This window comes from Dasypus novemcinctus, chromosome 24 (genome assembly GCF_030445035.2).
Source record: "Dasypus novemcinctus isolate mDasNov1 chromosome 24, mDasNov1.1.hap2, whole genome shotgun sequence".
Taxonomy (NCBI): domain Eukaryota; kingdom Metazoa; phylum Chordata; class Mammalia; order Cingulata; family Dasypodidae; genus Dasypus; species Dasypus novemcinctus.
This window is the reverse complement of record NC_080696.1, coordinates 3121658-3143891: the sequence shown is the minus strand read 5'-3', so window position 1 is coordinate 3143891 and position 22234 is coordinate 3121658. Positions and strand designations below refer to the sequence as shown.

The window sequence follows — 22234 nt, the reverse complement described above, 5'->3', positions numbered from 1 at the left end:
AACTCAACATGTCTAAGTCGGGGTGCTGGGGCGCCCGAGCCGGGAGGGGTGTGCTTGGAGAGGAGCCGGTGCCTCCTCCACCGCTGAGCCCCCCAACATGTCTAAGTCGGGGTGCTGGGGCACCCGAGCCGGGAGGGGTGTGCTTGGAGAGGAGCCGGCGCCTCCTCCACCGCTGAGCCCCCCAACATGTCTAAGTCGGGGTGCTGGGGCGCCCGAGCCGGGAGGGGTGTGCTTGGAGAGGAGCCGGCGCCTCCTCCACCACTGAGCCCCCCAACATGTCTAAGTCGGGGTGCTGGGGCGCCCGAGCTGGGAGGGGTGTGCTTGGAGAGGAGCCGGAGCCTCCTCCACCTCCCTGTAGCACCGTGCGCCCTCCGGGGTCCAGCATCCCACCCCGCCCCTGCAGGGACCCCAGACCATCCCACAAGCCCCGCCCTTCCCAACCTCCACGTCCCCCCCAGGGCCTAGAGCCATCAGACCTGACGGGTGAGGCCGCCCCCCCCTGCCGGCACTCCTCACGCAGCCCCCTTCCACCCTGGACCAGAATCAGCACCGTCCGGGGCACCCGTCAGGGAGCCCCAAGCCCAGCATAGCAGAGCTCCCACACCGCAAGGCCCACCAAGCCAGAAGCTTTACCCCTGCCCCACGGTCATGGACACAGAGCTTGCCGCCCCTCCCGGGAGACAAGCCCCTGGGCCTCCCCTTCAGAAAGGAAGCCCGAGGGGAGGTTTCCCCTTTGACCCCCACCAGCTCTGCGTTGCCTGCCATGGTAAGTTCCCAAAGACCCTCACCTGTGGGGACGAGTAAAAGCTGGACGTGCCCAGCCTGCCCAGGGCAGTAGAAACTACCAGTCCAACAGCCTGGGCTCCCGGGTGGCCCACTCCCCCCTCTCCAGGGCTCCTTCTCCGCTGGAGAGCTCAGCGCCTGCCCCTGCGTCATCCGCAGCCAGCACCGAGGCCAGGGCCCCACCGCCCCTCACAGGCACCCGGGCGAGGGGGCGCCCGTCCCCCTGGCATGGCGCAAGCCCACCCCCAGCAGCGGCAGGGCGCCAGCCACGTGCCCGCGGCGGGGGAGCGCTGGACGCTGGGTGACGAGCGGTCCCTCGCCATCGCCCCCTGGCCCGCCCCTCCACCTCCCGTGTCCAGTCCGCACCAGCTCGGCGCCCGCTGCCCTCTCTCTGCTGCCTTCACCTCCTTGCCACTACGCCCCGCTCTCCCGCCGCCCCACGCTCACCCCACTTCGCTGGCTCAGCCTCACCACGAGCCCGGAGGGGGGCTCCCGCTCACCCACACTTCACAGCCGGGGAACTGAGGCCCAGAGAAGGGCGACGGCTCGCACGCCTGCCCCTGCCCCTAGCGCCCCCCCCCCCCATAGCCGCCCCCCCTTGGCCTTTCCCGCAGCCGGTTTCGGAGCAGGGGGAGGGAGCTGGATTCCACTGTCCGATGCGGGGTAGGTGACAGTGCGGAGCTAGTACCTGTGGGCCCACGGGTCAAGGGCAGGGCCCCTGGTCCCAGCAGCCGAGCCCCGGCGCAGCACGGGCGCGCGACCCCTCCCGGCCCTCTCCAGGCCACCGCGGGGACCCTCCCGGAGCCGACGGCCTGCGGGGAGGAGGCGTCACAGGCCCGGCCATCCCGCGCTGCGCCGTCCCGCCCGCAGGCCGCAGACCCGGGCGCTTGCTGCTCCCTGGCGGCGGGAGTGGGGAGCCCGGGGACCGGCAGTCGCGCCCTCTCCGCCCCGCGCGCCCAAGGGCACCAGTGAGTGACCGGGAGCCGGGGAGAGGGAGGGACGGAGGGGGCGCGGCCGAGCAGAGAGGGCGCGGGGGCCAGGGAGGCGCCGGAGCGGGGCGGACGCGCGTGGGCCCCGCGGGCAGGCGGGAGGGCTGCGGTGGGGCCGGAGCGCGCGCCGGCGCCGCCCCCCCGGACCGCCCGCCCGGCGCGCTCGCCCCTGCTCCGGGGAGCGGCGCCCCCTCCTCCCCCCGCCCCTCCGCGGGCCCGCCCCCGCGCCGACTGGAGCGCCGCAGTGGCCGCCGCCCGCACCGCCCCGCCGCGGAGCCGCCGCGCCGCCCGCTCGCCCCGGCAGCGTGAGAGCCGCGGCGCCCGCCCGGCTGGCGCTCGCTCCGACCCCGCCGCGGGCCTCGCGCAGCCCGCCTCGCCGCGCCCGCGCCCCCCGCAACGCGGGCAGAGCCCCGACGGCGCCGGCGCGCGCGACCATGCCCGGCGCCCCCCTCCCCGCGCGCCGCTCGGCCTGCCCCCGGGCCCCGACGGCCGCGCGCTGAGATGACTCTCCGCGACCTCCTGGGCGTCGGTTTCGAGGGACCCCGGCCGGACAGCAGCGCCGGGGGCGGCGGCGCGGGCGGGGGCGGCGCGGGCGGCACGGCGGGCTCGGAGGGCGCCGCGGTGGGCGGCGTGCCGGGGGCGGCCGGCGGCGGCGTGGTGGGCGCGGGCGGCGGCGGGGACAACCGCAGCTCGGCCGGGCAGCCGGGGGGCGCGGGCGCGGGCGGCGTGAACGGCACGGCGGCCGTCGGGGGGCTGCTGGTGAGCGCGCAGGGCGTGGGCCTGGGCGTGCTGCTGGCCGCCTTCATCCTCGCCGCCGTGGCGGGCAACCTGCTGGTCATCCTCTCGGTGGCCTGCAACCGCCACCTGCAGACGGTCACCAACTACTTCATCGTCAACCTGGCGGTGGCCGACCTGCTGCTGAGCGCCGCCGTGCTGCCCCTCTCGGCCACCATGGAGGTGCTGGGCTTCTGGGCCTTCGGCCGCGCCCTCTGCGACGTGTGGGCGGCGGTGGACGTGCTGTGCTGCACCGCCTCCATCCTCAGCCTCTGCACCATCTCGGTGGACCGCTACGTGGGCGTGCGCCACTCGCTCAGGTACCCGGCCATCATGACGCAGCGCAAGGCGGCCGCCATCCTGGCGCTGCTCTGGGCCGTGGCGCTCGTGGTGTCCGTGGGGCCGCTGCTGGGCTGGAAGGAGCCCGCGCCGCCCGACGAGCGCTTCTGCGGCATCACGGAGGAGGCGGGCTACGCCGTCTTCTCCTCCGTCTGCTCCTTCTACCTGCCCATGGCCGTCATCGTCGTCATGTACTGCCGCGTGTACGTGGTGGCGCGCAGCACCACGCGCAGCCTGGAGGCGGGCGTCAAGCGCGAGCGCGGCAAGGCCTCCGACGTGGTGCTGCGCATCCACTGCCGCGGCGCGGGCGCGGGCCCCGACGGGGCGCGGGCGGCTCGCGGCGTGCGGGGCCCGCACCTGCGCAGCTCGCTCTCCGTGCGCCTGCTCAAGTTCTCCCGCGAGAAGAAGGCGGCCAAGACGCTGGCCATCGTCGTGGGCGTCTTCGTGCTCTGCTGGTTCCCCTTCTTCTTCGTCCTGCCGCTCGGTGAGTGACCCGCCCCGGTCCGGGGGCACCCCCGCCCCCCCTGCCCTCCCCTGACAAGCTGGTGCGGTCGCGTGCCTGGCGCGCCCCTGCGCGGGGAGGGTCGAAGGGCCCTGGGTGCCGGCAGGTTTTGTGTCTGGGCCTTTCCTCCCAGCCCGGGCTTGTTTCCCAGCCCCGTGGGCACCCACCCTTAGTCCGCGCGCGCCTGCGTGAGCCCCCTCAGTGCCCGGCCCAGGTATAAAGGCCGCCCCAGCGGCGGGTGCCCGGAGTGGGTGGGCCCTCGTGTGTTCAGGCCTCCGTGGCCGCCCGGTCCCCCAGCCCAGGGTGCTCAGCAGGCACCCGCGGCCAGCTGCCCCCACCCTCCCCGGGGGTTTCCGTGCCCTCCCTTGGCTCCCATGGCTGAAGTCTCCCCTGGGACGTGGGGTTGAGAAAGAAAAGGCTGAGGACAAATTACGGAGAGGAAAGATCTCCTTACTCGCCGTTTTGTGCGTTTGCCGGGTCCTTGGCTCTTCTGGGGACCCGGCCCGGGAGCTGGGAGCGTCCCTGCCTTCTTCCACCCCCAGGCCCCTCTGGGGAGGCTGGGGGCTGCGCCAGCAGGGAGGAGACCCAAACGCCCTCCCCCGCTCCCTGGCAGGGGTGGCGGGCTCCCTCCCCTGCAGGCCCTTATTATGAGTTCATGTAAGTTAATTGAATCAATTAGGCTGTGTCACTCCTCTGCTAAAAGTCCCGGTCGCCTTCCCACTGGCCTGGGAACAAAACCCCAGCTCTCTCCAGTGGCCAGGGGAGGGTGACCTTCATACTAATCGTGCAAAGCAAATCGGGACATTTACATTATTTATGCTGGGACCTCAGGCGGGAGCCAGAGCTGAGAGCAGCCCCAGGGGCGTGGCCCTGAGAGGGGACACCACCAGCTCACACATGCTCTGTCTTCTTTGACACCCCCCCTCCCCCCCCTGCCTGTTTCCAGCCTTTGACCTTGCTGTTCCTGGGTCTGGACTGCCCTCCCCCACCCTTCCTGAGGAACCTCCCACCCTCCAGGTCTCAGTTTAAATGTTCCTTGTCCCAGAGGCCTTCTCAGACCATCTGTCTTTTCCTTCATTCAGTCATTCGTCATAATTGCATTTGCATGTGTTGATTGGTTCCCAGGAGCTCTGGGAGGGCAGGGCTGTGACCCCTGTCATCGCTCAATCCTGAGCCCAGCACAGAGCCGCAGAGGGTGGTGGCGAGGGCGACGGGCTCTGGGGCCGGACAGCCCGGGGTCGAAGCCCAGCTCCGCCCCTTCCTGGCCCTGTGGCTTTGCGCAGGTTGCTTGGCCTCTCTGTGCTTCTCTTCCCTCATGCGTAAAGCAGGGGTGGCAGTGATGACCGTCCACCTGGAGGACTGCTGTGGGAGGTGGGTGAGCTGCCCCGTGTGGACGTACCTGGGCGCGCAGCCAGGGCCATGTGAGCTGCCCTCTGGTAGGAGGCGCTTGGCGCAGGCCCAGCCAGCCGAGGCCGCCGTGGCCGCGGGCAGGGGCAGGTGGTCAGGGGAGAGAGAGCCCGTGTGCCCCTGTGCCGGCCTTAGGACCCCCGGCCTCCCTGCTCCGGCCTGGCCACCCCCCTTCTCCCCCGCCCTGGCGAGCGCTGGTCCCCAGGGCACGCCTGCCTGGGTGAGGAGTGCCACCTCCTTTTGGTCTTTCAACTCATTTTTAAAATTTTAGCTACAGGAAAATGCACGGATAAGGGGAGTAACCTAGTGAGCTCCCTGCCCCCTCAGCCAGGCGGGCAGATGTCCTGAGAGCCCTCTCCCTGTCCCTTTGAGGAAAAGGAACACGCCCCAGCTTAGCCCCTCCATGCCCCCCCCGGGAAATCCAGGGTGTCTCCCCACCCGCGTTTAGACTCTGCCCACGAGCTCCGTCGCTGTAGAAATGCGGCCATTTGAGGGTGTGCAGAAGCAGCACCGTCTCCCTCTCCCACCCCCATGCTGCCGGGGTCCACCCATGGGGTCCCTTCCGCCACACTGCAGGGCGCCCCTGGGGGGCACAGGCTGCAAGGGTCCGGGGCTGAGCTGGTACAGGCAGCACTGCACGTGCCCAGGTTTGGGGTCTGGCCACACGGTCCCCTCTTCCAGCCAGCCCTGGCCCCCTGCTGGCGCACACAGCGCCCTCCACCTCGGTGCTTCCAGCTGGCGTGGTGACGGCTCGAGGCACCCCTGCCCCGGAGCAGCCCCGGAGGCCGTCGGAGCCGATGCAGTGGGATCTGGAGACGACGGCCCGGGGAGGGAGGCCAGCGGGGAAGCAGGGTGTTCCCGTCTGGAGGGGCCTAGAGGCTGGGCAGGGGGCCCGGGACCCCTAGAGCTGGCCCGCGCCTGCGGGGAGGGAGGCGTCGCAAAGGAGAAGGACCCCCGGGGCTGTGGGGTCCAGGGGCTGCCCGACCTTGGGGTCGAGGTGCTGGGCGGGCTGCGGGCAGCTGTGGAGACTCGGGCAGGGGCCGAGGACGGTGGCCGTGGGAGCAGAACCGTGGGGTGCGGCTTCCCAGGAGGAGGGTGGAGGTGTGAGGGCACCTGCTTTGAAGGGGCCGGGAGGCAGCCAGGAGGAGCGGGGGGCGCCCCAGGGTTCTGCCTGCCCGTCACCCCAAGAGCACCAGCACAGGGAGGGGTGGAGAAGGGGCACCCGGAGAGGCAGGGCGGGGCGGGCGGGGCCTGAGCGGACAAAGCCAGGCAGAGCGGCCGGGGGAGCCAAGGACGTCGAGGGCCTTAGGGCAGGGCCGGAGTCCGAGGGACCTGAGGTGGGTCACCACTGCCTTGACCCTAGGCTGCCCTGGGTCAGGCCGAGAAGGCAGCGAGGGACCACAGACGGGGTGCCCTGAAACGGGGGGCCAGAAGAGACTGGGAGAGGGACACGGGCACCTAAAATCCCAAGGGACATGGAGAGCAGCCGGGGCCACCCCCGCACCTCTGCGCCCCCCTCCCCTGCAGGAGCCGCTGCCAGCTCGTGTCCAGCCCTGGGACCCGGGGGTCCGCCGGCCTCGGCAGCTCGTGTCCAGCCCTGGGCCGGGGGCACCACGGGAGCCCAGGGAGGGAGGCCCGGCAGCACCTCCTGCCCCACGCGGTCCGGTTTGTGGACACAGCCCGCTTAGCCCGTTTCCCTGGGCGCCTGCTGGCGGTGCCGCCCCCCACTCGCCAAGGGGGTCCAGGCCGACGATCAGGTCCTCGGGGGCCTGTGGAGGGGCTCAGGTGGCCCTGCCCGCGAGGGATCCAAACCCCACGCACCCCCAGCGCCTCGGCACAGCCCTGGGTCCAGGCCCGGCACGGAAGCTGTGCAGAGCCCCTCCCCGCAGGGCCCTGGAGCCCCGGGGCCTGGAGGAGCCCAGGCTGGCGGGGGGCTGCGGGGAGAGGAGCCGCCTGGCGGCTGTCGCGGAGGGGGCTGCGCAGGTCGGGCTGGTCAGAAATGTGCTGGCCTGGACACAGCGCGGTGCCCCGCCGGCCATTCTCCCTGTGGGCCGGGGGAATGGGGTGGCCTGGGGGGCACCCCCACACAGAGGGAGCCCTCCCCAGGCGCCCCCAAGCTCCCGGGGGCTCTCCAGGGCCTGGCCTTAGTGGCTTCATGTGCCCGAAGGTGGACCTGCCCCTGGGACACAGGCAGCCCCTGCCCACACCCCACCCACACCTCCGGCTGTCTCCTGGGGCAGGCCTGCCAGGCACGGGGCAGCCTCAGCTCCAAGGCCAGGGGACCCCCAGACACGCCTCGGGGTGAACGAGCAGGGGGACAGAGGTGGGACATCCCCACGGCCCAGCCCCCTGGCCTCTGTCCCCTTCTGACACTCTGTGCCCTTCAGCCTCCTTCCTCCCTGACAACCCCAGATTTGGTGAGGTGCCCCCGGGCTCACAGAAATGCACCCACTTTTATCACAGTACGTGTGCCGAGAGTGACCCCTGGGGCCGTCCCGTCCTCATGACACCGGTGAGCAGAAGGCGGCCTGCAGGTGCGGGCAGGGCAGGCCGCAGGCGGTGCCTGTGACCTGGGGCCTGGGGCAGTGAGGGAGGTGAGGGGCCAGCCTGCAGCGCAGGGCGCCGCGTAGAGCAGGGAGCCCAGGAGCAGAGGCGCACGCGCACGGAGGCCAGCAGGCTCTTTGTGACGCCGCGAGGTGCTGGGCCGTGCTCCTTCCTGTGGGGGTGTCAGCAGCCGGGGTCACGGGCCAGTGGGCGGGGCGCTCGGGCGGGTCTGCTGGAAGGAAGGCTGAGGGTGGGCGCCGGCTGTGTAACGTCCCCACTGCGGGTGGAGGCTGCGGTTACAGCCCAGGGCAGGAGGGCTCTCCAGGAGCAGAGCAGGTCCCGTCACCGCGCAGGCTGATGAGCGGCGGCTCATGCGGGAAAAGAGCTGATGCAGACGGTTTCCCCCCCTCGCCAGGCGACAGTGACGGGGCATATAGGGGTACGGGGTTCGTTTTGGAGCAGTCAGAGTGTTCTCAAATGGATTGTGGTGATAAATGCACAGCTCTGAGTCTACCCAGGGTCGTTCATTGTGCGCTTTTGAGTGTGTGAATAAAACTGTGTAAAAGAGGGAGATGAGGCAAGGGGCTGCCAGCAGCAGGGCAGACAAGAAAATCGGGGTGCCCCCGCAGGCTGGAAGGCTGCACGGCCGGGAAAAAGCTGCCGGTGGGACGACAGTGCTGACACATCTCAGGTGTCACGCAGGACAAAGAGCCAGGTCCACCCTCGTGTGCGCTTGGGATTCCGGGCAAGTTCAAAAGCAGGAGGTCAGGGTTGGTAGACAGGGCGGCGGCCACGTGCGTGCGTGTGTCTGGGTGAAAACGCAGGGACGCCTTCTGGAGGGCAGGCGCTCTGGAGCGGGCTGGAGCGGGCTCAGCTGGCGTCCGGAGACTAGAGCACCAAAGCGGCGACTGTGCGCTGTGTGAACGCCACCACCTGTGTCGCGCGGTCCTCGGAGAGAAAGAGAGGGCGGGAGAGCGGCTGTGACCTTGCCGAGGAGGCCGCTGCCCAGGTCGCCGGCCGCCGGGGGCCAGGGGTGGGGAGCGGGCGCAGCAGGTGCTGGCGCGGTGGCCAGTGATGGGACAGGGGGCCACAGGCCCCCCGGAGCCAAGCAGGGGCTGCTGTTCCGCATCACGTCCCCTGGCCCCAAAGGCGTGATGAAGGGCCGGCGGCGTGGCCATGTGGTCCCCGGTGAGCGAGCGAGGAGGCGGCTGACCCCCGCCCAGCCCCGGCGCACCGCGCAGCCTGACCAGCACCCTCCTTGGCGGTGAGGGGGTGCGGTGGCCCCCTCGGTGGCCTTGTTGTTAAACCTAACCGCTGACATCTACTGAGCGATGACTGGGAGCAGCGAGCTAAGGGTTTTTCTCATTCTTTCAGTTCCTGGGAAGTTTCCAGTACACACACACACACACGGAGAGAACAGGAGGATAAACTCGCGGGAACCCGGGCCGGTTCAGCCCCTGGCAGCCACCAGCCACCCCTCACCCGCTGTCTCACCACTGTGGGTTATTTTGAAGCAAATCCCGTTTCATCTGTGAATTCTTGAATACGTATTTCTAGAAGATAAGCACCCCTTTCAAATATTATCACGTTCTGTCATAACAGAAAAATAGTTCCTTAATATCATCAATTATTAGTGTTCCAATGTTGCTAATTGCCTCCAGTTTTTACTTTGTTTGAATGAGGTCCTAAAACAGGCAAATGCTTGTTTGTCTTCAGTGCATTGACCTCCCGGGTTTCTTTTTTTTGGGGGGGACAGGGACTGAACCCAGGACCTTGTATGTGGGAAGCCAGCGCTCAACCCCTGAGCCACGTCAGCAACCCTGAGTTGTTTTTTTGTTTGTTTTGCTTTATATTTTTTCAGGAGGCACCGGGAACCGAACCCGGAACCTCCCATGTGGGAGGCGGGCGCTCAATCGCATGAGCCACATCCGCTCCCCTGAGTTTCTTTAATAGATAAGTTGCCCCTTCCCTTTTCCCTTTCAGTTTATTTGGTGAAGAAACCAGATTGTTCCCAAACGGGTGTCCCCCAGCCGGGAGTTTGATCTCCAAGTGCCATTTGACAAGTTCCTCTGTTCCCTGCATTTCCTGGAAGCTGGTGGGATCACATTTGGGCAGGAATCCTCTCTTTAGCGCCGGCAGCCTGACGCCTCCGCGGTGTCCCTGCAGCTGTCGCCGTGGGTGTGGCAGCCCTTGACCTTGGCCGGCCCGTTACTTCATTCCGGCTTGCTGCGTGCTGTTCTAATGCTCTTTCCTGCATTCATTCGCTGGAATTCTGACAGCCTGTGCCCGGCTGCCACTTGCTTAGAACAGAGCACCCCTGCGTCTGCGCAGGAAAGGTGGAGGGGGGGGGTGAGGCCATTCCCCGGGCCGTCCCCTCTCGTGGTAAGCCGTCCTCCGTGGACATCTCGCTCTTCTCGTGTGCCGAGCACTCAGTGTGCCCCGTCCTTGGCCGCTGGACGCCCACACCTCCAGGCTGGCCCGAGACCTGGCTCCTCCCGCAAGCGCGGGGCACTTCCTGCTCTCGGCACCCACCAGGTGCTCCAGGCTCCATCCGTGGGGGCGGGGGCAGCGGACGACAGGCTGGAGCGGTACAGGGAGAAGTCACTGAGGCTCGGGGGGTGGGGGGGTCGGGGTGATGCTCGGCCAGGGCCTGGCCCGGGAGGTGGGGGCGGAGCCCAGGGTGGCGGCGTGGCCACGTTGGAGCGTGGGGCCCCCGGACAAGCAATCGGGGAATAGTGGGGGAGAACGCCGGTGGCTCGGCTGCTGGGTCGCTCATGAAGGTGACGGGGAGTCGAGGGTCCCAATGGCTCGGGGCACCGTCAGCGGGGGAGGTAGGTGAGGAGAGGCCCGGCCAGCGGTGCTGTGTTTTGCTTTTTTTTTTTTAAGATTTGTTTTATTTATTTATCCCATCCGCCCCCCCATGCTCCGGTTGTCTGTTCTCTGTGTCTGTTTGCTGCGTCTTCTTTGTCCGCTTCTATTGTTGTCAGCGGCACAGGAATCTGTGTTTCTTTTTGTTGCGTCATCTTGTTGTGTCAGCTCTCCGTGTGTGTGGCACCATTCCTGGGCAGGCTGCACTTTCTCTCACGCTGGACGGCTCTCCTTACGGGGCGCACTCCTTGCGCGTGGGGCTCCCCTATGCGGGGACACCCCTGTGTGGCACGGCACTCCTTGCGCGCATCAGCACTGCACGTGGGCCAGCTCCACACGGGTCAAGGAGGCCCGGGGTTTGAACTGTGGACCTCCCATGTGGCAGGCGGACGCCCTAACCACTGGGCCACGTCCGCTTCCCTGTGTTTTGCTTTTACAAAAATAGTGAAGTGTCCTTCCCACTCTGTCTGCTGAGCACCCAGCACCCAGGCTGAGCCGCCCAAGGGTCGTTTTCCACCAGGAGAGCCCGGGGCTCTAGAGGAACAGCTGGTTCCGGGACTGGTCACCAGGCCCCCTCCCGGCAGCCAGCGCCGCGGCCCCACAGTCACCTGTGCACGCTGCCCTCAAGTCCCTCCCCGCCGCCTCCCGTGAGACCCCAGCCCCGAATCGGGCTGTCCCTCCGGGTCCCAGGGTGCTGACGGGTGTTGAAAGGCTCTGAGGGGAGCCGCTGGGGCGTCCCCCGCATCCCTGGTGGACGGTTCCCCGCACGGCCACGGCCAGGAGACACAGCAGCGGCAGGTCCCACAGTCAGCACTCACGGCCGGGTCTGGCTGAGCTTGAGAAGGCGGAGCCCCTTCCCCACAGGCAGCCCCTGCGCCCGGCCGCCCTCGGGGCCTCCCCGGAGACCCTCAGCTGGGCCAGGGTCCCCGGCTGCCCTGCTTCAAGCTTGAAATGCCTCGTCACACGTCCCCAGGCTGGGCTCACGAGGGGGCCTGAGCACCGCCACGGGCTACGGCCCCGGGAGCTTCTGAGCCCACCCCTCGGGGGACGTGCTGACCCCACCTCGGGCCCCTCCTGAGCTCTGATCCCGCCCCCTGCTTCATGGGTTGTCCACCCACCCAGGGGGTTTCTGTGAGCGCTGGAAGATTTACCGCCCTTCGCTTTGTGGGTGCTGACTCAGGAGAATGGGGTGCTGGCCCCCGGGAGCCGGGGCGACTCTGCTGAGACCCTGGACAGAGTGACCCCTACCTGGGGGTCTCCTCGCCATCAGCGCTGCCCCCCTCGGGCTGTGAACTTTCACCCACGTGGCCCCGGGGCCAAGAGCCTCCAGCTGGGACCAGCGTGTGTCTGCCTGTGTCCCCTTGGTCGGCCAGGGCTTGGGGCGTGGATGTCCCAAGGCCACAGACTTAGGAAATAAGTGAGTTCAGAGCAAAGAGGACAAGGAAGGAAGGGGGGGGGAGGACGGCGAAGGAAAAGGAGTGAGGGAGTGGGTGGCCCGAGGAGGCGAGAGGCGGGACAGGCAGCCCCCCTCCGTGGGCCCCACCAGGCCGGAGCCCTCCCCCCGCAGCTGCGAGAGGACGTCCAGGGTCCGGCCAGCCCGGCTCATGGCCCCCAGGCTCGCTGGGGCGCAGCGGGAATTCCCAGCCCTCCTCCTCCCTCGCGAGCCGGAGGCCGCCAGCAGGCGCTTCCCACCGCGGGAAATCGGCAACGCAGGGAACCCCGAGGCTTGGCTGGCGCGGCTGGCCGGTGACGCCCTCCGCTGACCCCTCCGTGTCCTGGCCATCCGAGGCCGGCCCCTCCAGGCCCCACTGATCATCCCCCCTCTTCCCCGCAGCCTACGGGAGTCGCTTCCACTTCCCACCCCGCGCTGCCCACCCCCCTCTGCCCCCAGCACCCTGACCTCTTGGCTGAGTCTCCAGCTCGCAGGGCAGGCTGCTGCCCGGGGCCTTTGCACTGCTCTTCCTCCTGCCTGGAACTGTCCCCTGGGGGAGGCAGGCCCGCGCCCCCTCAGGGTCTCCGGTCTCAGGTGCCGCCTCATTCGAGAGGCTCGCCTGGCATTCCGTCAGAATTCAGCCCAGAGGTGCGCCGGGCCCAGCGCCAGCTCTCCCGCAGGAGGGCCCGTGGTGCAAGCCTTGAGGTGAGAGCTGGGCGAGGGGGCGCATCTGAGGGGAGCTCCTTCCCTCCCAGCCCCCCTGGCCCCGGGAGACCTGACGGCCAGGAGGATGCTGAGCGCTAACCCTTCTGGGCCTTTCCATCTCAGGGATCCGAGTCCTCTGATGGGGGGGAGGGGGCGCGGCCGCCGTTTCACGGAGGGCCGCGCGTTACGGGTGGGGCTGGCCGCGGGTCCAGACCCTCGGCCAAGAACGAGCTCCTCGTGGCGGCGCCGGGAGAGGCTGCTAACCCCGCAGCGCGCCCGCCCGCCGGCCTGCCGTAACCCACACCTCGCCTCCAGGCTGCCTCAGTTTACCCAGCGACACGAGGACACGGGGAGACCCGGCCTCGTGTGCGCAGTGGCCGCCTGCCCCTCTGGACAGAGGCCGGACTCCTGGCGGAAGGCGAGAAGGCGCAGCCAAGGGGCTCGCCAGGGACTCGCCCGCTAGTGGGCGCTGAGGAGGGGCCCCGCGCCTCGCCGCGCAGGTGACCGCGCCCCCAGCGCTGACGGGCTCAGGGCCCCCCCCCCCCCCCCCCCCGCACACGTCCTGCCCCTCCGCTCCCGGCAGTGGGCAGCGGGGGGTCCTGGGCCGAGGTCTGGACTGAGCAACGGAGTGTGATGTCCCGTCGTGCACTCGGCAGGGCCGCACGCAGCGCTTGAGACGAGGCTCGTGTCTGGGGGTCTCCTGATGGCGCAGCCTGCGCGAGGGGCGCAGGGAGGGCGAAGCCAAGGACGCAGCCTCGCCGGGGCGCGTGGGCGGGCGCTCCCCTCCCCAGCATCCTCGGAGGGGGCTTCGGAGAAGGGCGGCTGGAGCCACCAGCCCCCACACCTGGGGCGGGGGCACCTCCCGGCAGCCTCCAGCCCCGACCGTGACACTGGGGGGGGGGCCTGCGGGAGGGGCCGGAGATGGGCCGGCAGCCTCCGGGCCCTCGCCACCCCGGGTGGGCTCCGTCCTGGAAATGCCCCGGGGGCGCTCCAGAAGGAGCCGGGGAAGCCAGCAGGGCCGCGTGTGCAGGCCGAGGCAGGGGGCTGCCCGCGGGCAGGGGCCAGGGCGGGTCTTCTCATCCTCACAGGCCTTTGGGGAGCATGTTCCGAGCCTGCCCATTCCCTGGGGGCCCTCTACGTGACTTCACCCCAGAAGCAGGATCTGTTGGGGGAGCCTGAGCCGCCCGAGGCGCACAGGGCAGCACCCCGAGGCCGTCCTCACGGGGACCACCAGCCCAAACCCATCATCCATCCGTTCAACAGGGTTTAAGATTTATTTTTATTTCTCTCCCCTTCCTCCCCTGCCCCCAGTTGTCTGCTCTCTGTGTCCATTAGCTATGTGTTCTTCTGTGACCGCTTCTGTCCTTATCAGCGGCACAGGAATCTGTATTTCTTTTTGTCGCATCATCTTGCTGTGTCAGCTCTCCGTGTATGCGGCACCATTCCTGGGCAGGCTGCACTTTCTTTCACGCTGGGCAGCTCTCCTCACGGGCGCACTCCTTGCGCGTGGGGCTCTCCTACGCGGGGACACCCCTGCGTGGCAGGGCACTCCTTGCGCGCATCAGCACTGCACATGGGCCAGCTCCACACGGGTCAAGGAGGCCCGGGGTTTGAACCACAGACCTCCCATGTGGTAGACGGACGCCCTAACCACTGGGCCAAGTCCGCTTCCCTCGTTCAACAGGATTTAGAGCCTGTTCGGGCCAGACGCTTGCCTTAGCGGCCTGATGAAAAGAGAAATTAATACCAAACCACCCTCGAGAGTCGCAAGCCAGGCAAAGTCAGCTGGGGGTGCTGCTTGCTGCAGGGGCACCCTACTGGGTGTGGCGGGTGCCCTACCTGGGCGGGCGCCGAGCACAGAGGCCCGGGGAGCCCTGCTTGGGGGCGGCTGAAGCCAGGAGGCAGCACCAAGGGGGGCTTGTCCCCCAGAGCTGCCGCAAGCCACTGGTGGGTGTCAGTGGGAAGGACGGAGGCGGGTTCAGGGACCCGACCCAGCAGCGCGTGCAAGGTGCAGGGTGCAGGCGCCTCAGCCCTCAGGCGGTAAGGAGGCGCCGGGCAAAGGCTTCTGGGAACAGGGTGCGGCGGCTGGGCAGGGAGGAGCGGGATGCGCTGCCGCGGCAACCAGGCAGGATGCAGGGAGGGATGGGACCAGCAGGCGGTGGATGCAGCACCAAGCGCAGCAGAGGCGCACCCTGCCCGTGCAGGGAGGGGGGAATGCCGGCCAGGTGGGGCGGTGAGGGCGATGGCGCCATGGGGGGAAGCTGCCAGGCGCGGGGAGAGGGCGCGGACAAGCCGTCTTGAGTAGGAGGTTGGGTGGCCTCGCTCGAGGGCGAGCATGAGCTTGTGGCTGTGCAGGGAGCACAGCGGCACAAAGGCCCCGGGGCAGAGGGAGCTGGGAGCGCCGGACGCCCTGGGGGGCAGCATGGCCAGATGGGTGGGGCGGGAAGAGGAGGGGGGAGTAGAGGGCGGGGGAGGAAGGGGGCAGAGGCTTTACTCTGAGGGGGGGGAACCGCTGGGGGCTCTGCGCAGTGACGTGATCAGTTAACCCATGGAAGGAAGTAAACTCGCTGCAGGGTTGAAAATAGACTGTGGGGCTAGCAGATGAGTGAGAGACCCATGAGGAGGGGTGGCGGCAGCCGGGCAAGAGCGGAGGGTGTCCTGGGTGCCGGCCGGGGGGTGCGGGGTGCCTGCGCGCTGGCCTTGCCCCCGCTGTGCCCCGTCCTGGCACACTGCCCCGTCGTCCTTCCTGGTCCCCCGCTGTGCCCCGTCCTGGGCTCTCACGGGGACTTGGCACCTTGCCCCTCTGCCCGGAACGCCCCCCACGGCTCCCCAGTTGTGTCCCCAGGGCCTGCCTGGGCACTGTGTCCACCCCCAACCCCAGCCCATGTGCAGACAGCTCCATTTTTGCGCCACTTCCGCTTTCACCTTGGTGGGCGGGGCGAGTGCGTCGTGTCCCAACACGCAGGCAGCCGGGCTCTGGGTGGGAATTCAGGGGCACGGCCTGAGCTGAGCGGGCACGTGGGCACCGGCCGCCTGGGCTACCAGTCAAGGCGGGGAGACTGGAGGAAACGAGCAGGAGGGCACAGGGGCGCAGCTCCTGCGTGAGGCCGGGCACAGGAAGGGCAGCTGCAGAGCAACGGGGGCGACGCCAGGAGAGCGCATCCTGGGCGCCCCCGCGAGGGGAGGCCTTGGGCGGGCACGCCCGGGAGGCGGCGTCTGGGGCCGGGGGTGCCCACCGCGGTGGAAGGAGGAGCCCAGAGCAGGTGGGAAGGCAGGAGGGGGAAGAGCGGCGCCACAGAGGCAGGCCACGGCGGCTGGTGCTCCCCGGGCTTCACGACCCAAGTGGACCCGAGCGCGGCATGGGAGAGGCTTGTCACCAAGCAGGGGAAGGGGCTACCCTGGAGGCCGAGCAGGGGGACGGAGAAGGAGCCAGTGCCCAGGCTTCAGCCTCAGTTTCCCAGTGAAGGGAGGTGAGATAGGCTGCTCCTTGCCGGAGGGGGTGTCGAGGCCCAGAGGAGCTGGGGCAGGAAGAGGGGGTGCTGGCTGGCGCGGGCCAGGCCTCGGCGGGCTCGGGAGTGGATCAGAGGCTCCAGAGGGCTGTGGGGGGCTGGGGGTACAGCTAAGGGGAGAAGGGGGCAGGCAGGAGAAATCCAGGAGGGAGCGGGGGGTCAGGGGCGGTCAGGGGCGGGCGGTGGGCTTTACGCACAGAAGCAGGAAACTCAGGCTTCCGTTTTCAAAGGGTCCCCCCACCCAGCCCCTCCCCATACCAGCTAAGGGGGCCCCGGGGACAGGAGCAGGGGGGCACCCCGAAGGGCAGCGCAGGTGGACACTGACGGAGGCTCAGACCGGGGCGATGAGGAGGGGGCGCGACGCGAAAGGACCCCGGAGCTGACGGGAGCTGGTGGTGGGCGGCGCTGGGCGTGAGCGGCGGTGGCGGGCGTTCGTCGGCACCCCCAGTGCCGAGCGGGGGGCAGGCAGCCGAGCACTGCGGCTGGACGGGCAGGAGGCCGGGTGCTTGCGCTGTCCTCGGCGCGCGTAGGGAATGGGGCACGCGGGAGCAGCACGACTGACGCTGCTGGGTTGGGGGAGGGTGTTGTAAGGAAGGCTTCCAGGAGGAGGTGTCCTGGAGGTGCAATTAAAGGCCAAGCCCACAGCCAGCAGAGGGGAGCGACAGGGCGTTCCAGGATGTGGAAAGTGATGGCCCCAATCCCCGAGGCAAGACTGGGGAGCCCGCCCCGACCTGGGGGCAGGAGAACGGCTGTGGCGGCTTGGCCGGGGTGAAGCAGAGCGCAGGGCGCGGCCGGTGCCCCGGGAGGAAGGGGGTGTGCCGGGTGGCGTTCCCCTTTCCAGGGCAGTCTTAGGGTGCGGGAGCACGGGCGGACCCCAGGCCTGGTGGGGGCTGCGGGTGAGGAGTGGGGAGGGGCAGCTCCCAGCAGAGGCCGCCGCGCACTTTGTCGGGGCGCGGGGCGGCCCTGCGCGGGGTTCGGGGCTGGCAGGGCGCGTCAGGGGCGGCGGGGACGGAGGACGCAGGCCGCGGCGGGGCCGTGCTCACGGTGGCTGGCGGGGGACGCCGGGGACTGAGCAGCTTGCCCGCTGGTGGCCCCGCGTGGGCGGCTCCGCGGCGTGACGGCCGGGGTCTTGGGCGGCGCCCCTGCCCCCCAGGCGTGCTGGGTGGGGGTGCCTTCCGTCTCAGGGCTGCAGCGAGTCTCGCCGCCGGCTGAAGTGGGGCAGCTGCGGGGAGGTGGGTGGGGGCGAGTGGGCTGGCGGGCCTGAGGGGACAGGACGTCCGAGAGCCCGTGGGGCTCCCCAGCCCTGGCACCCACGCCCGCATCTTCCAGGAAGGAGTCCACATGGCGGGCACCCCCACCCCCGCCCCAGACTTCACCCTGCGGTGCCCGGGGGGCTTCCCCGGCACCTGCGGGCTCCTGGCCCCGGGCTTCCTCTGCCCCCCACGTCCACGCCACCCCCACGTCCACGCCCCCCCCCACATCCACGCCGCCCCCATGTCCACGCCACCCCCACGTCCACACCGCCCTCCCACAGTCCACGCCGCCCCCCATCCATGCCGCCCCCACGTCCACGCCCCCCACGTCCACGCCCCCCACGTCCACGCCGCCCCCCACGTCCACGCCGCCCCCCACAGTCCACGCCCCCCCATGTCCACACCGCCCCCCACAGTCCACGCCGCCCCCCACGTCCACACCTCCCACATCCACGCCCCCCCACAGTCCACGCCACCCCCCACATCCACGCCCCCCCACGTCCACACCGCCCCCCACAGTCCACGCCGCCCCCCACGTCCAAGCCGCCCCCATGTCCACACCGCCCCCCGCCCCGCAGGCACAAAACCTGGCGCACACCCCCCAAGCGCCTGACCCATGAGGATGGGGTGAGCGCCTGTACCCCCGCCCCAGCCCCACAGTGGAGCCCCCAAGGTGCACCTTCTCTGGCCTCGGGGTGCAGTGACCCCGGCCCGCCGTGCGCCCCTTTCCCGCCCCTGCCCCTCTGCTCCCGGGGTCTTCTCCACCTCATGTCAGTGTCTGCTTCGGGGGGACCCAGAGTAAGACGACACCATGGCGGGATCAGCACGCGGGCGGCGAGACCAAGTTTGGATCCAGTCCCCGTGTCCAGGTCCCGGTGCCCACGTTGGCGCCTCCGCGTCTACAGCGCCCTCTGGCCCCGCCCCGCGTGGCACGACGTGGAAGCCCGCGGTGACACGTGCCCGGGGCGGCTCGTCCTGCGCGTCGTCCCTGGTGCGTCATCCTGGGCTAAATATACGCAGCCCAAGCCCGAGGCCAAGCTCTCTCCAGCGTTGCGCCCACCTCGCGCGGTCAGGGGTGCTGCTGGGAGGCCCCGGACGCCGGGAACCCCGGTGGTCCCCATTCCAGGGACAGCTGCCCCACTTCTCCCCCAGGGAAAGTTGTGTCCTCGGCACGGCGCCCCCAGACCGCCCGTTTCCGCTTCTGCTTCTGGCCACTTTCCAGGGCTGGGAAGCGCTGAGGTCTCCTCTTCGCCCCAGAAACGGGGGGCAGTGAATCGCAACCGGTCTGCAGAGTGCTGCGCCCCGAGATTTATGAATCTTCACAAAACCCCTTCTAGAGAAATACGGCCGTCCCTGCTTCCCAGGAAAGGCAAACGGGGCCCCGGGTGGTGGCCGGCTGGGCGAGGGCGCGTGTCCAGGTGGAGGCCGGGCCCGCGCTGCACGCCACCTGCCCCCCGCGCCTGCCGGCCCCCGGGCTCTCTCCGGGCAGTGGGGGTGGGTGTTGTAAGGGTCCCCGGCCGGAGGGGAGGGGGGTGCCTCTGCCCCAACTGATGACGGGGCGAGGGGAAGAGCTGCTTGTCCAGGCCCCGTCCTGGCCCGGCGTCCCCCGGGAGGGCGCGCCTGCCATCGCCATGGATGAGCCTTTGCGTCCTGTCAGTGCCTTTGGAGACGCGGGCTCCCTCCAGGCCGTGCTGGGAGCCAGGAGGGGTCTGTGGGGAGCAGGTCTCCGGGCACAGCTCAGAGCCCAGTGCTCCCCACCTGCCGGGGGCTCCACCCCCACAGAGCCTTCCAGAAGCCTCCCCTGACCTCGCCCGAGCCCCCATCCAGCAGCCCCTGGGCACTGTTCCGGGCCCTTCTGTCTGCTTCAGGGGTGCCCGTGCCCCTGGCCTCCCACAGCCTCGGGGCCCTCGGTGTCTGTCCCAAGTGAGGTTCCAGGTTCCACCCTTATAGGCTCAGCCCTTGACCACCTGCCCCACCCGTATTGCCCCTGCCCTGCCCTTGCCCCTCCCCCGAGCCCCCGCCCCACGGGCACCACCCAGCCCACCCGTCACCCCCGGCCGTGTCCGTGTCTTGCTCCCACTGCTCCCCGGGGCGAGGGCAGGTTTGGTGCCTCCTGTGCGGGGGCCGGCGCCGCGCCTGGCACGCAGCAAGTGCGGCGACGTCCCAGGCGGCCCCTTCTGCAACACCAGCTCCTCGGGCACTTGGCGAAGCCCGTGGGTCCATCTCACCGTCGTGCCTCCAGGCGTGTGAGATGAAATGCAGAGGGCTGCGGGAGGCCGGTGTCGTTGTAAAGTTGTCGAAGCGTTTTACAGTGAAATTCATGGTTCAGTCACACACGCGCCTCACGAGGCGTGAGGGTCCCGTGGTGAGTTCTGGGGTCTGACGTTCCGACGGTGAGGAGCCTCGACGGTGTTTCAGAATGCCTACAACGACGGTGCGTGCTAGGAAAGCGTCTGGGATCTGCTAACATTGGGCCGAACCCACAAAAAAAATGGTTTCACGCGGTCTTGCCTAATTTTGAGCATTTTTGTCGCCCACGCGTCGTTGCAGGAAGTTCCGAATTTCAGGTGAACGTCACTTTCTCCCACCACGTCCCTGGGCGCCCAAGCTCCATCAGGGACCTCTCGGGGGAGACCAGGCGGAGACCCGCCCGGGGCGCAGGGCCGCCCGCGCTCACGCGTCCCTCTCCGCCCGCAGGCTCCCTGTTCCCGCAGCTGAAGCCGTCCGAGGGCGTCTCCAAGGTGGTCTTCTGGCTGGGCTACGTCAACAGCTGCGTGAACCCGCTCATCTACCCCTGCTCCAGCCGCGAGTTCAAGCGCGCCTTCCTGCGCCTGCTGCGCTGCCGCTGCCGCCGCCGCCGCCGCCGCCGGCCCCTGTGGCGCGCCCACGGCCACCCGTGGCGGGCCTCGGCCTGCGGCCCGGGTGCCGCGCCCCCCGGGGCCCCGCCGGCCCTCCCCGCGCCGCCGGCCCCCCGCTCGCCGGGCGCGGCCGAGGCGCAGGCCCCCGGGGCGGGCCGTGGCAGGCCGCCCTGCGCCCGCCGCGAGTGGAGGCTGCTCGGGCCCTGGCGCGGGCCCGGCCCCCAGCTGCGCGCCAAGGTCTCCAGCCTGTCCCACAGAATCCGCGCGGGGGGCGCGCAGCGCGCGGGGGCCGCCCACGCCCTGCGCGCCGAGGTGGAGGCCGTGGCCCTCGGCGTCCCCCAGGACGCGGCCGGGGGCGCCACCTGCCAGGCCCACGACCTGGCCGACTACAGCAGCCTCCGGGAGACTGACATCTAGGGACGCCCCGGACCCCCAAGCGAGGCAGGCCGCGCTGGGGCGGCGGAACTGGACGGGGTCGCTGCGCCCAACCCAAGGCCTGGGGCGGGGCTGGGGCTGGGGGCCTGGGAGGGGGCAGTTGTGGGGTGGCCCCCTGGCCCCATGTCCCAGCACCCCCCCTTAGGGGACTGGCCATGGAGGGGCCGTGGGCTCCAGGGGGCCGTGTGCACCCAGCCCCTGTCGAGCGGCACAACCGACACCCCACGCCCCGAGCCCTCTGGGGAGGGAGAGGCTAAGAGGCCCCTACCTGGTCCCCCTGGTGCCCCCCCCGGAGGGGCTCGAGCTGGACACAGCCGTTTGCTCTTACTGCCAACTGGAGACACGCAGTGGACCTGCCACCCTTGCCCACACTCTGGGGTGGCACACTGACGGCCACCCTGCCAGCCTGGGGTGCGCGCCCGGCCCCCTCCCTGCCGCCCAGGCCCCTCCGTGCCCTCCTCATCGCCTGGCCCTGCCGTCGTGGCCCCCTCGAGGGCCTTACTGTTTACACTGTACATAGCTCATCTGCCTGTGCCTGTCACTTCTTGCTGGGATTCGGAGCCGCCAGTGGGGGCCGGGGGGTGGGGAAGAGCTTTATTTGTCATTTTGAGACATATTTATTGGTAAGAGGACTTCTATTTTGTCCAAACCGTGCAAATTGTCCCTCATTAGCCTGTAACCCATAAAGAGCTACATTTTTTTTCTAAAATTTTTCCAGTGGTAATAGTTTCAACTTACGAGTCTGTTTCACTGATGGCTGCTGTCCTTTGGGACTTCTAGCATGACCAAAGCACTTGGGGTTTCATTGGCTTTTAAAATTCACTTAATTAGTCTTGGAAAACAAATCGTATTCATAAGCTCACGTTTTCACCCCATCAGTCTCCCAGATACGCCTGTGATGATCCGCAGGCCTCGTGAGGGAGGTGGCCCTCAGTTAAATGGGTGAACCCTCACCTTCCGTGAAGAGTGCACAGCCCGCCTGGAGCCTCACCTGTCGGCCGGGAGCAGCATGCCCAACTGCCACCTTCCCACGGGGTCTCGGGCAGTGCGGGTCTCCGCGGGGCCCTGCCCACCGCCTCGGCCCGCCTGCAGTGATGAGTGCGGCCCGGGTGCCTGGAGCAGGCATTCTGAATCTGGACAGGTCAGCTCCCGGGGCCACGCCGGGCAGGTGCTTTGAGCCAAGAGCCCTCCTCCTACCTGGGGGGAAGTATTTGAAAGGCCATCGCAATTTCAGGGCTCTCGCCCCAGTTTTCAAGGCCCTCGATACCCAGGCTTGGGGAGTGGACCGTCCACACCGTGGGGGAAGCAGGTTCTGGGCTTTTAGGCCTGGCATCCCCCAAAGCGCCGGAAAGGCAGCTGGTGGTGGGTGCTGGGAGCTTGTCACCCCGCAGCAGGCCCCCTCTGGGCTGTGGCTGCTCGGAGACAGCTCCCACAAGATGGGGGCCAGGGGCCAGACCGGGCCAGGGAGGGGCTGAGCCTGGGTCGCAGGACTGGCCAGTGGCCTCCTGGGCGGAGGTCGGGGAGCATTTCAGAGCAGGTGAGCACTGGCTCCGCGTGCCAGGGCGGTGGTCCCTGTCCACACTGGGAGCAAGGAGCCTTCGTCGGGAGGACCAGGGGCGCCTCCCTGCCCGGCTGGCCCAGGGGGTGCAGGCTCGGCCGCAGCAGTGCCCTCCGCCGCCCGTCCCCTGGATACGGCTGCCCACCTGGGTCCTGAGCCTCCAGGAGGTGGGGGCAGCCCCCAGGGAGGCCATGCCCAGAGCAGCCGTCCAGGGGTGCAGCTCGAGCCCTGGGGGCCACCTTGTGGTGGTTTGGGGGAACTTCCGGAAATGCAGTCCC

At 69.2% G+C, this 22234-nt stretch overlaps 1 protein-coding gene across 1 annotated transcript; it reads left to right on the top strand.

Moving 5' to 3' along the window:
• Nucleotides 1–1869: 1869 nt before the first annotated feature.
• On the top strand, nucleotides 1870–21107 carry ADRA1D (adrenoceptor alpha 1D). Its single transcript, XM_058287489.1, has 2 exons — nucleotides 1870–3369; nucleotides 19803–21107. The coding sequence occupies exons 1-2, from the start codon at nucleotides 2274–2276 to the stop codon at nucleotides 20378–20380; spliced, it is 1674 nt and encodes a 557-aa protein (XP_058143472.1). The 5' UTR covers nucleotides 1870–2273; the 3' UTR covers nucleotides 20381–21107.
• Nucleotides 21108–22234: the final 1127 nt, after the last annotated feature.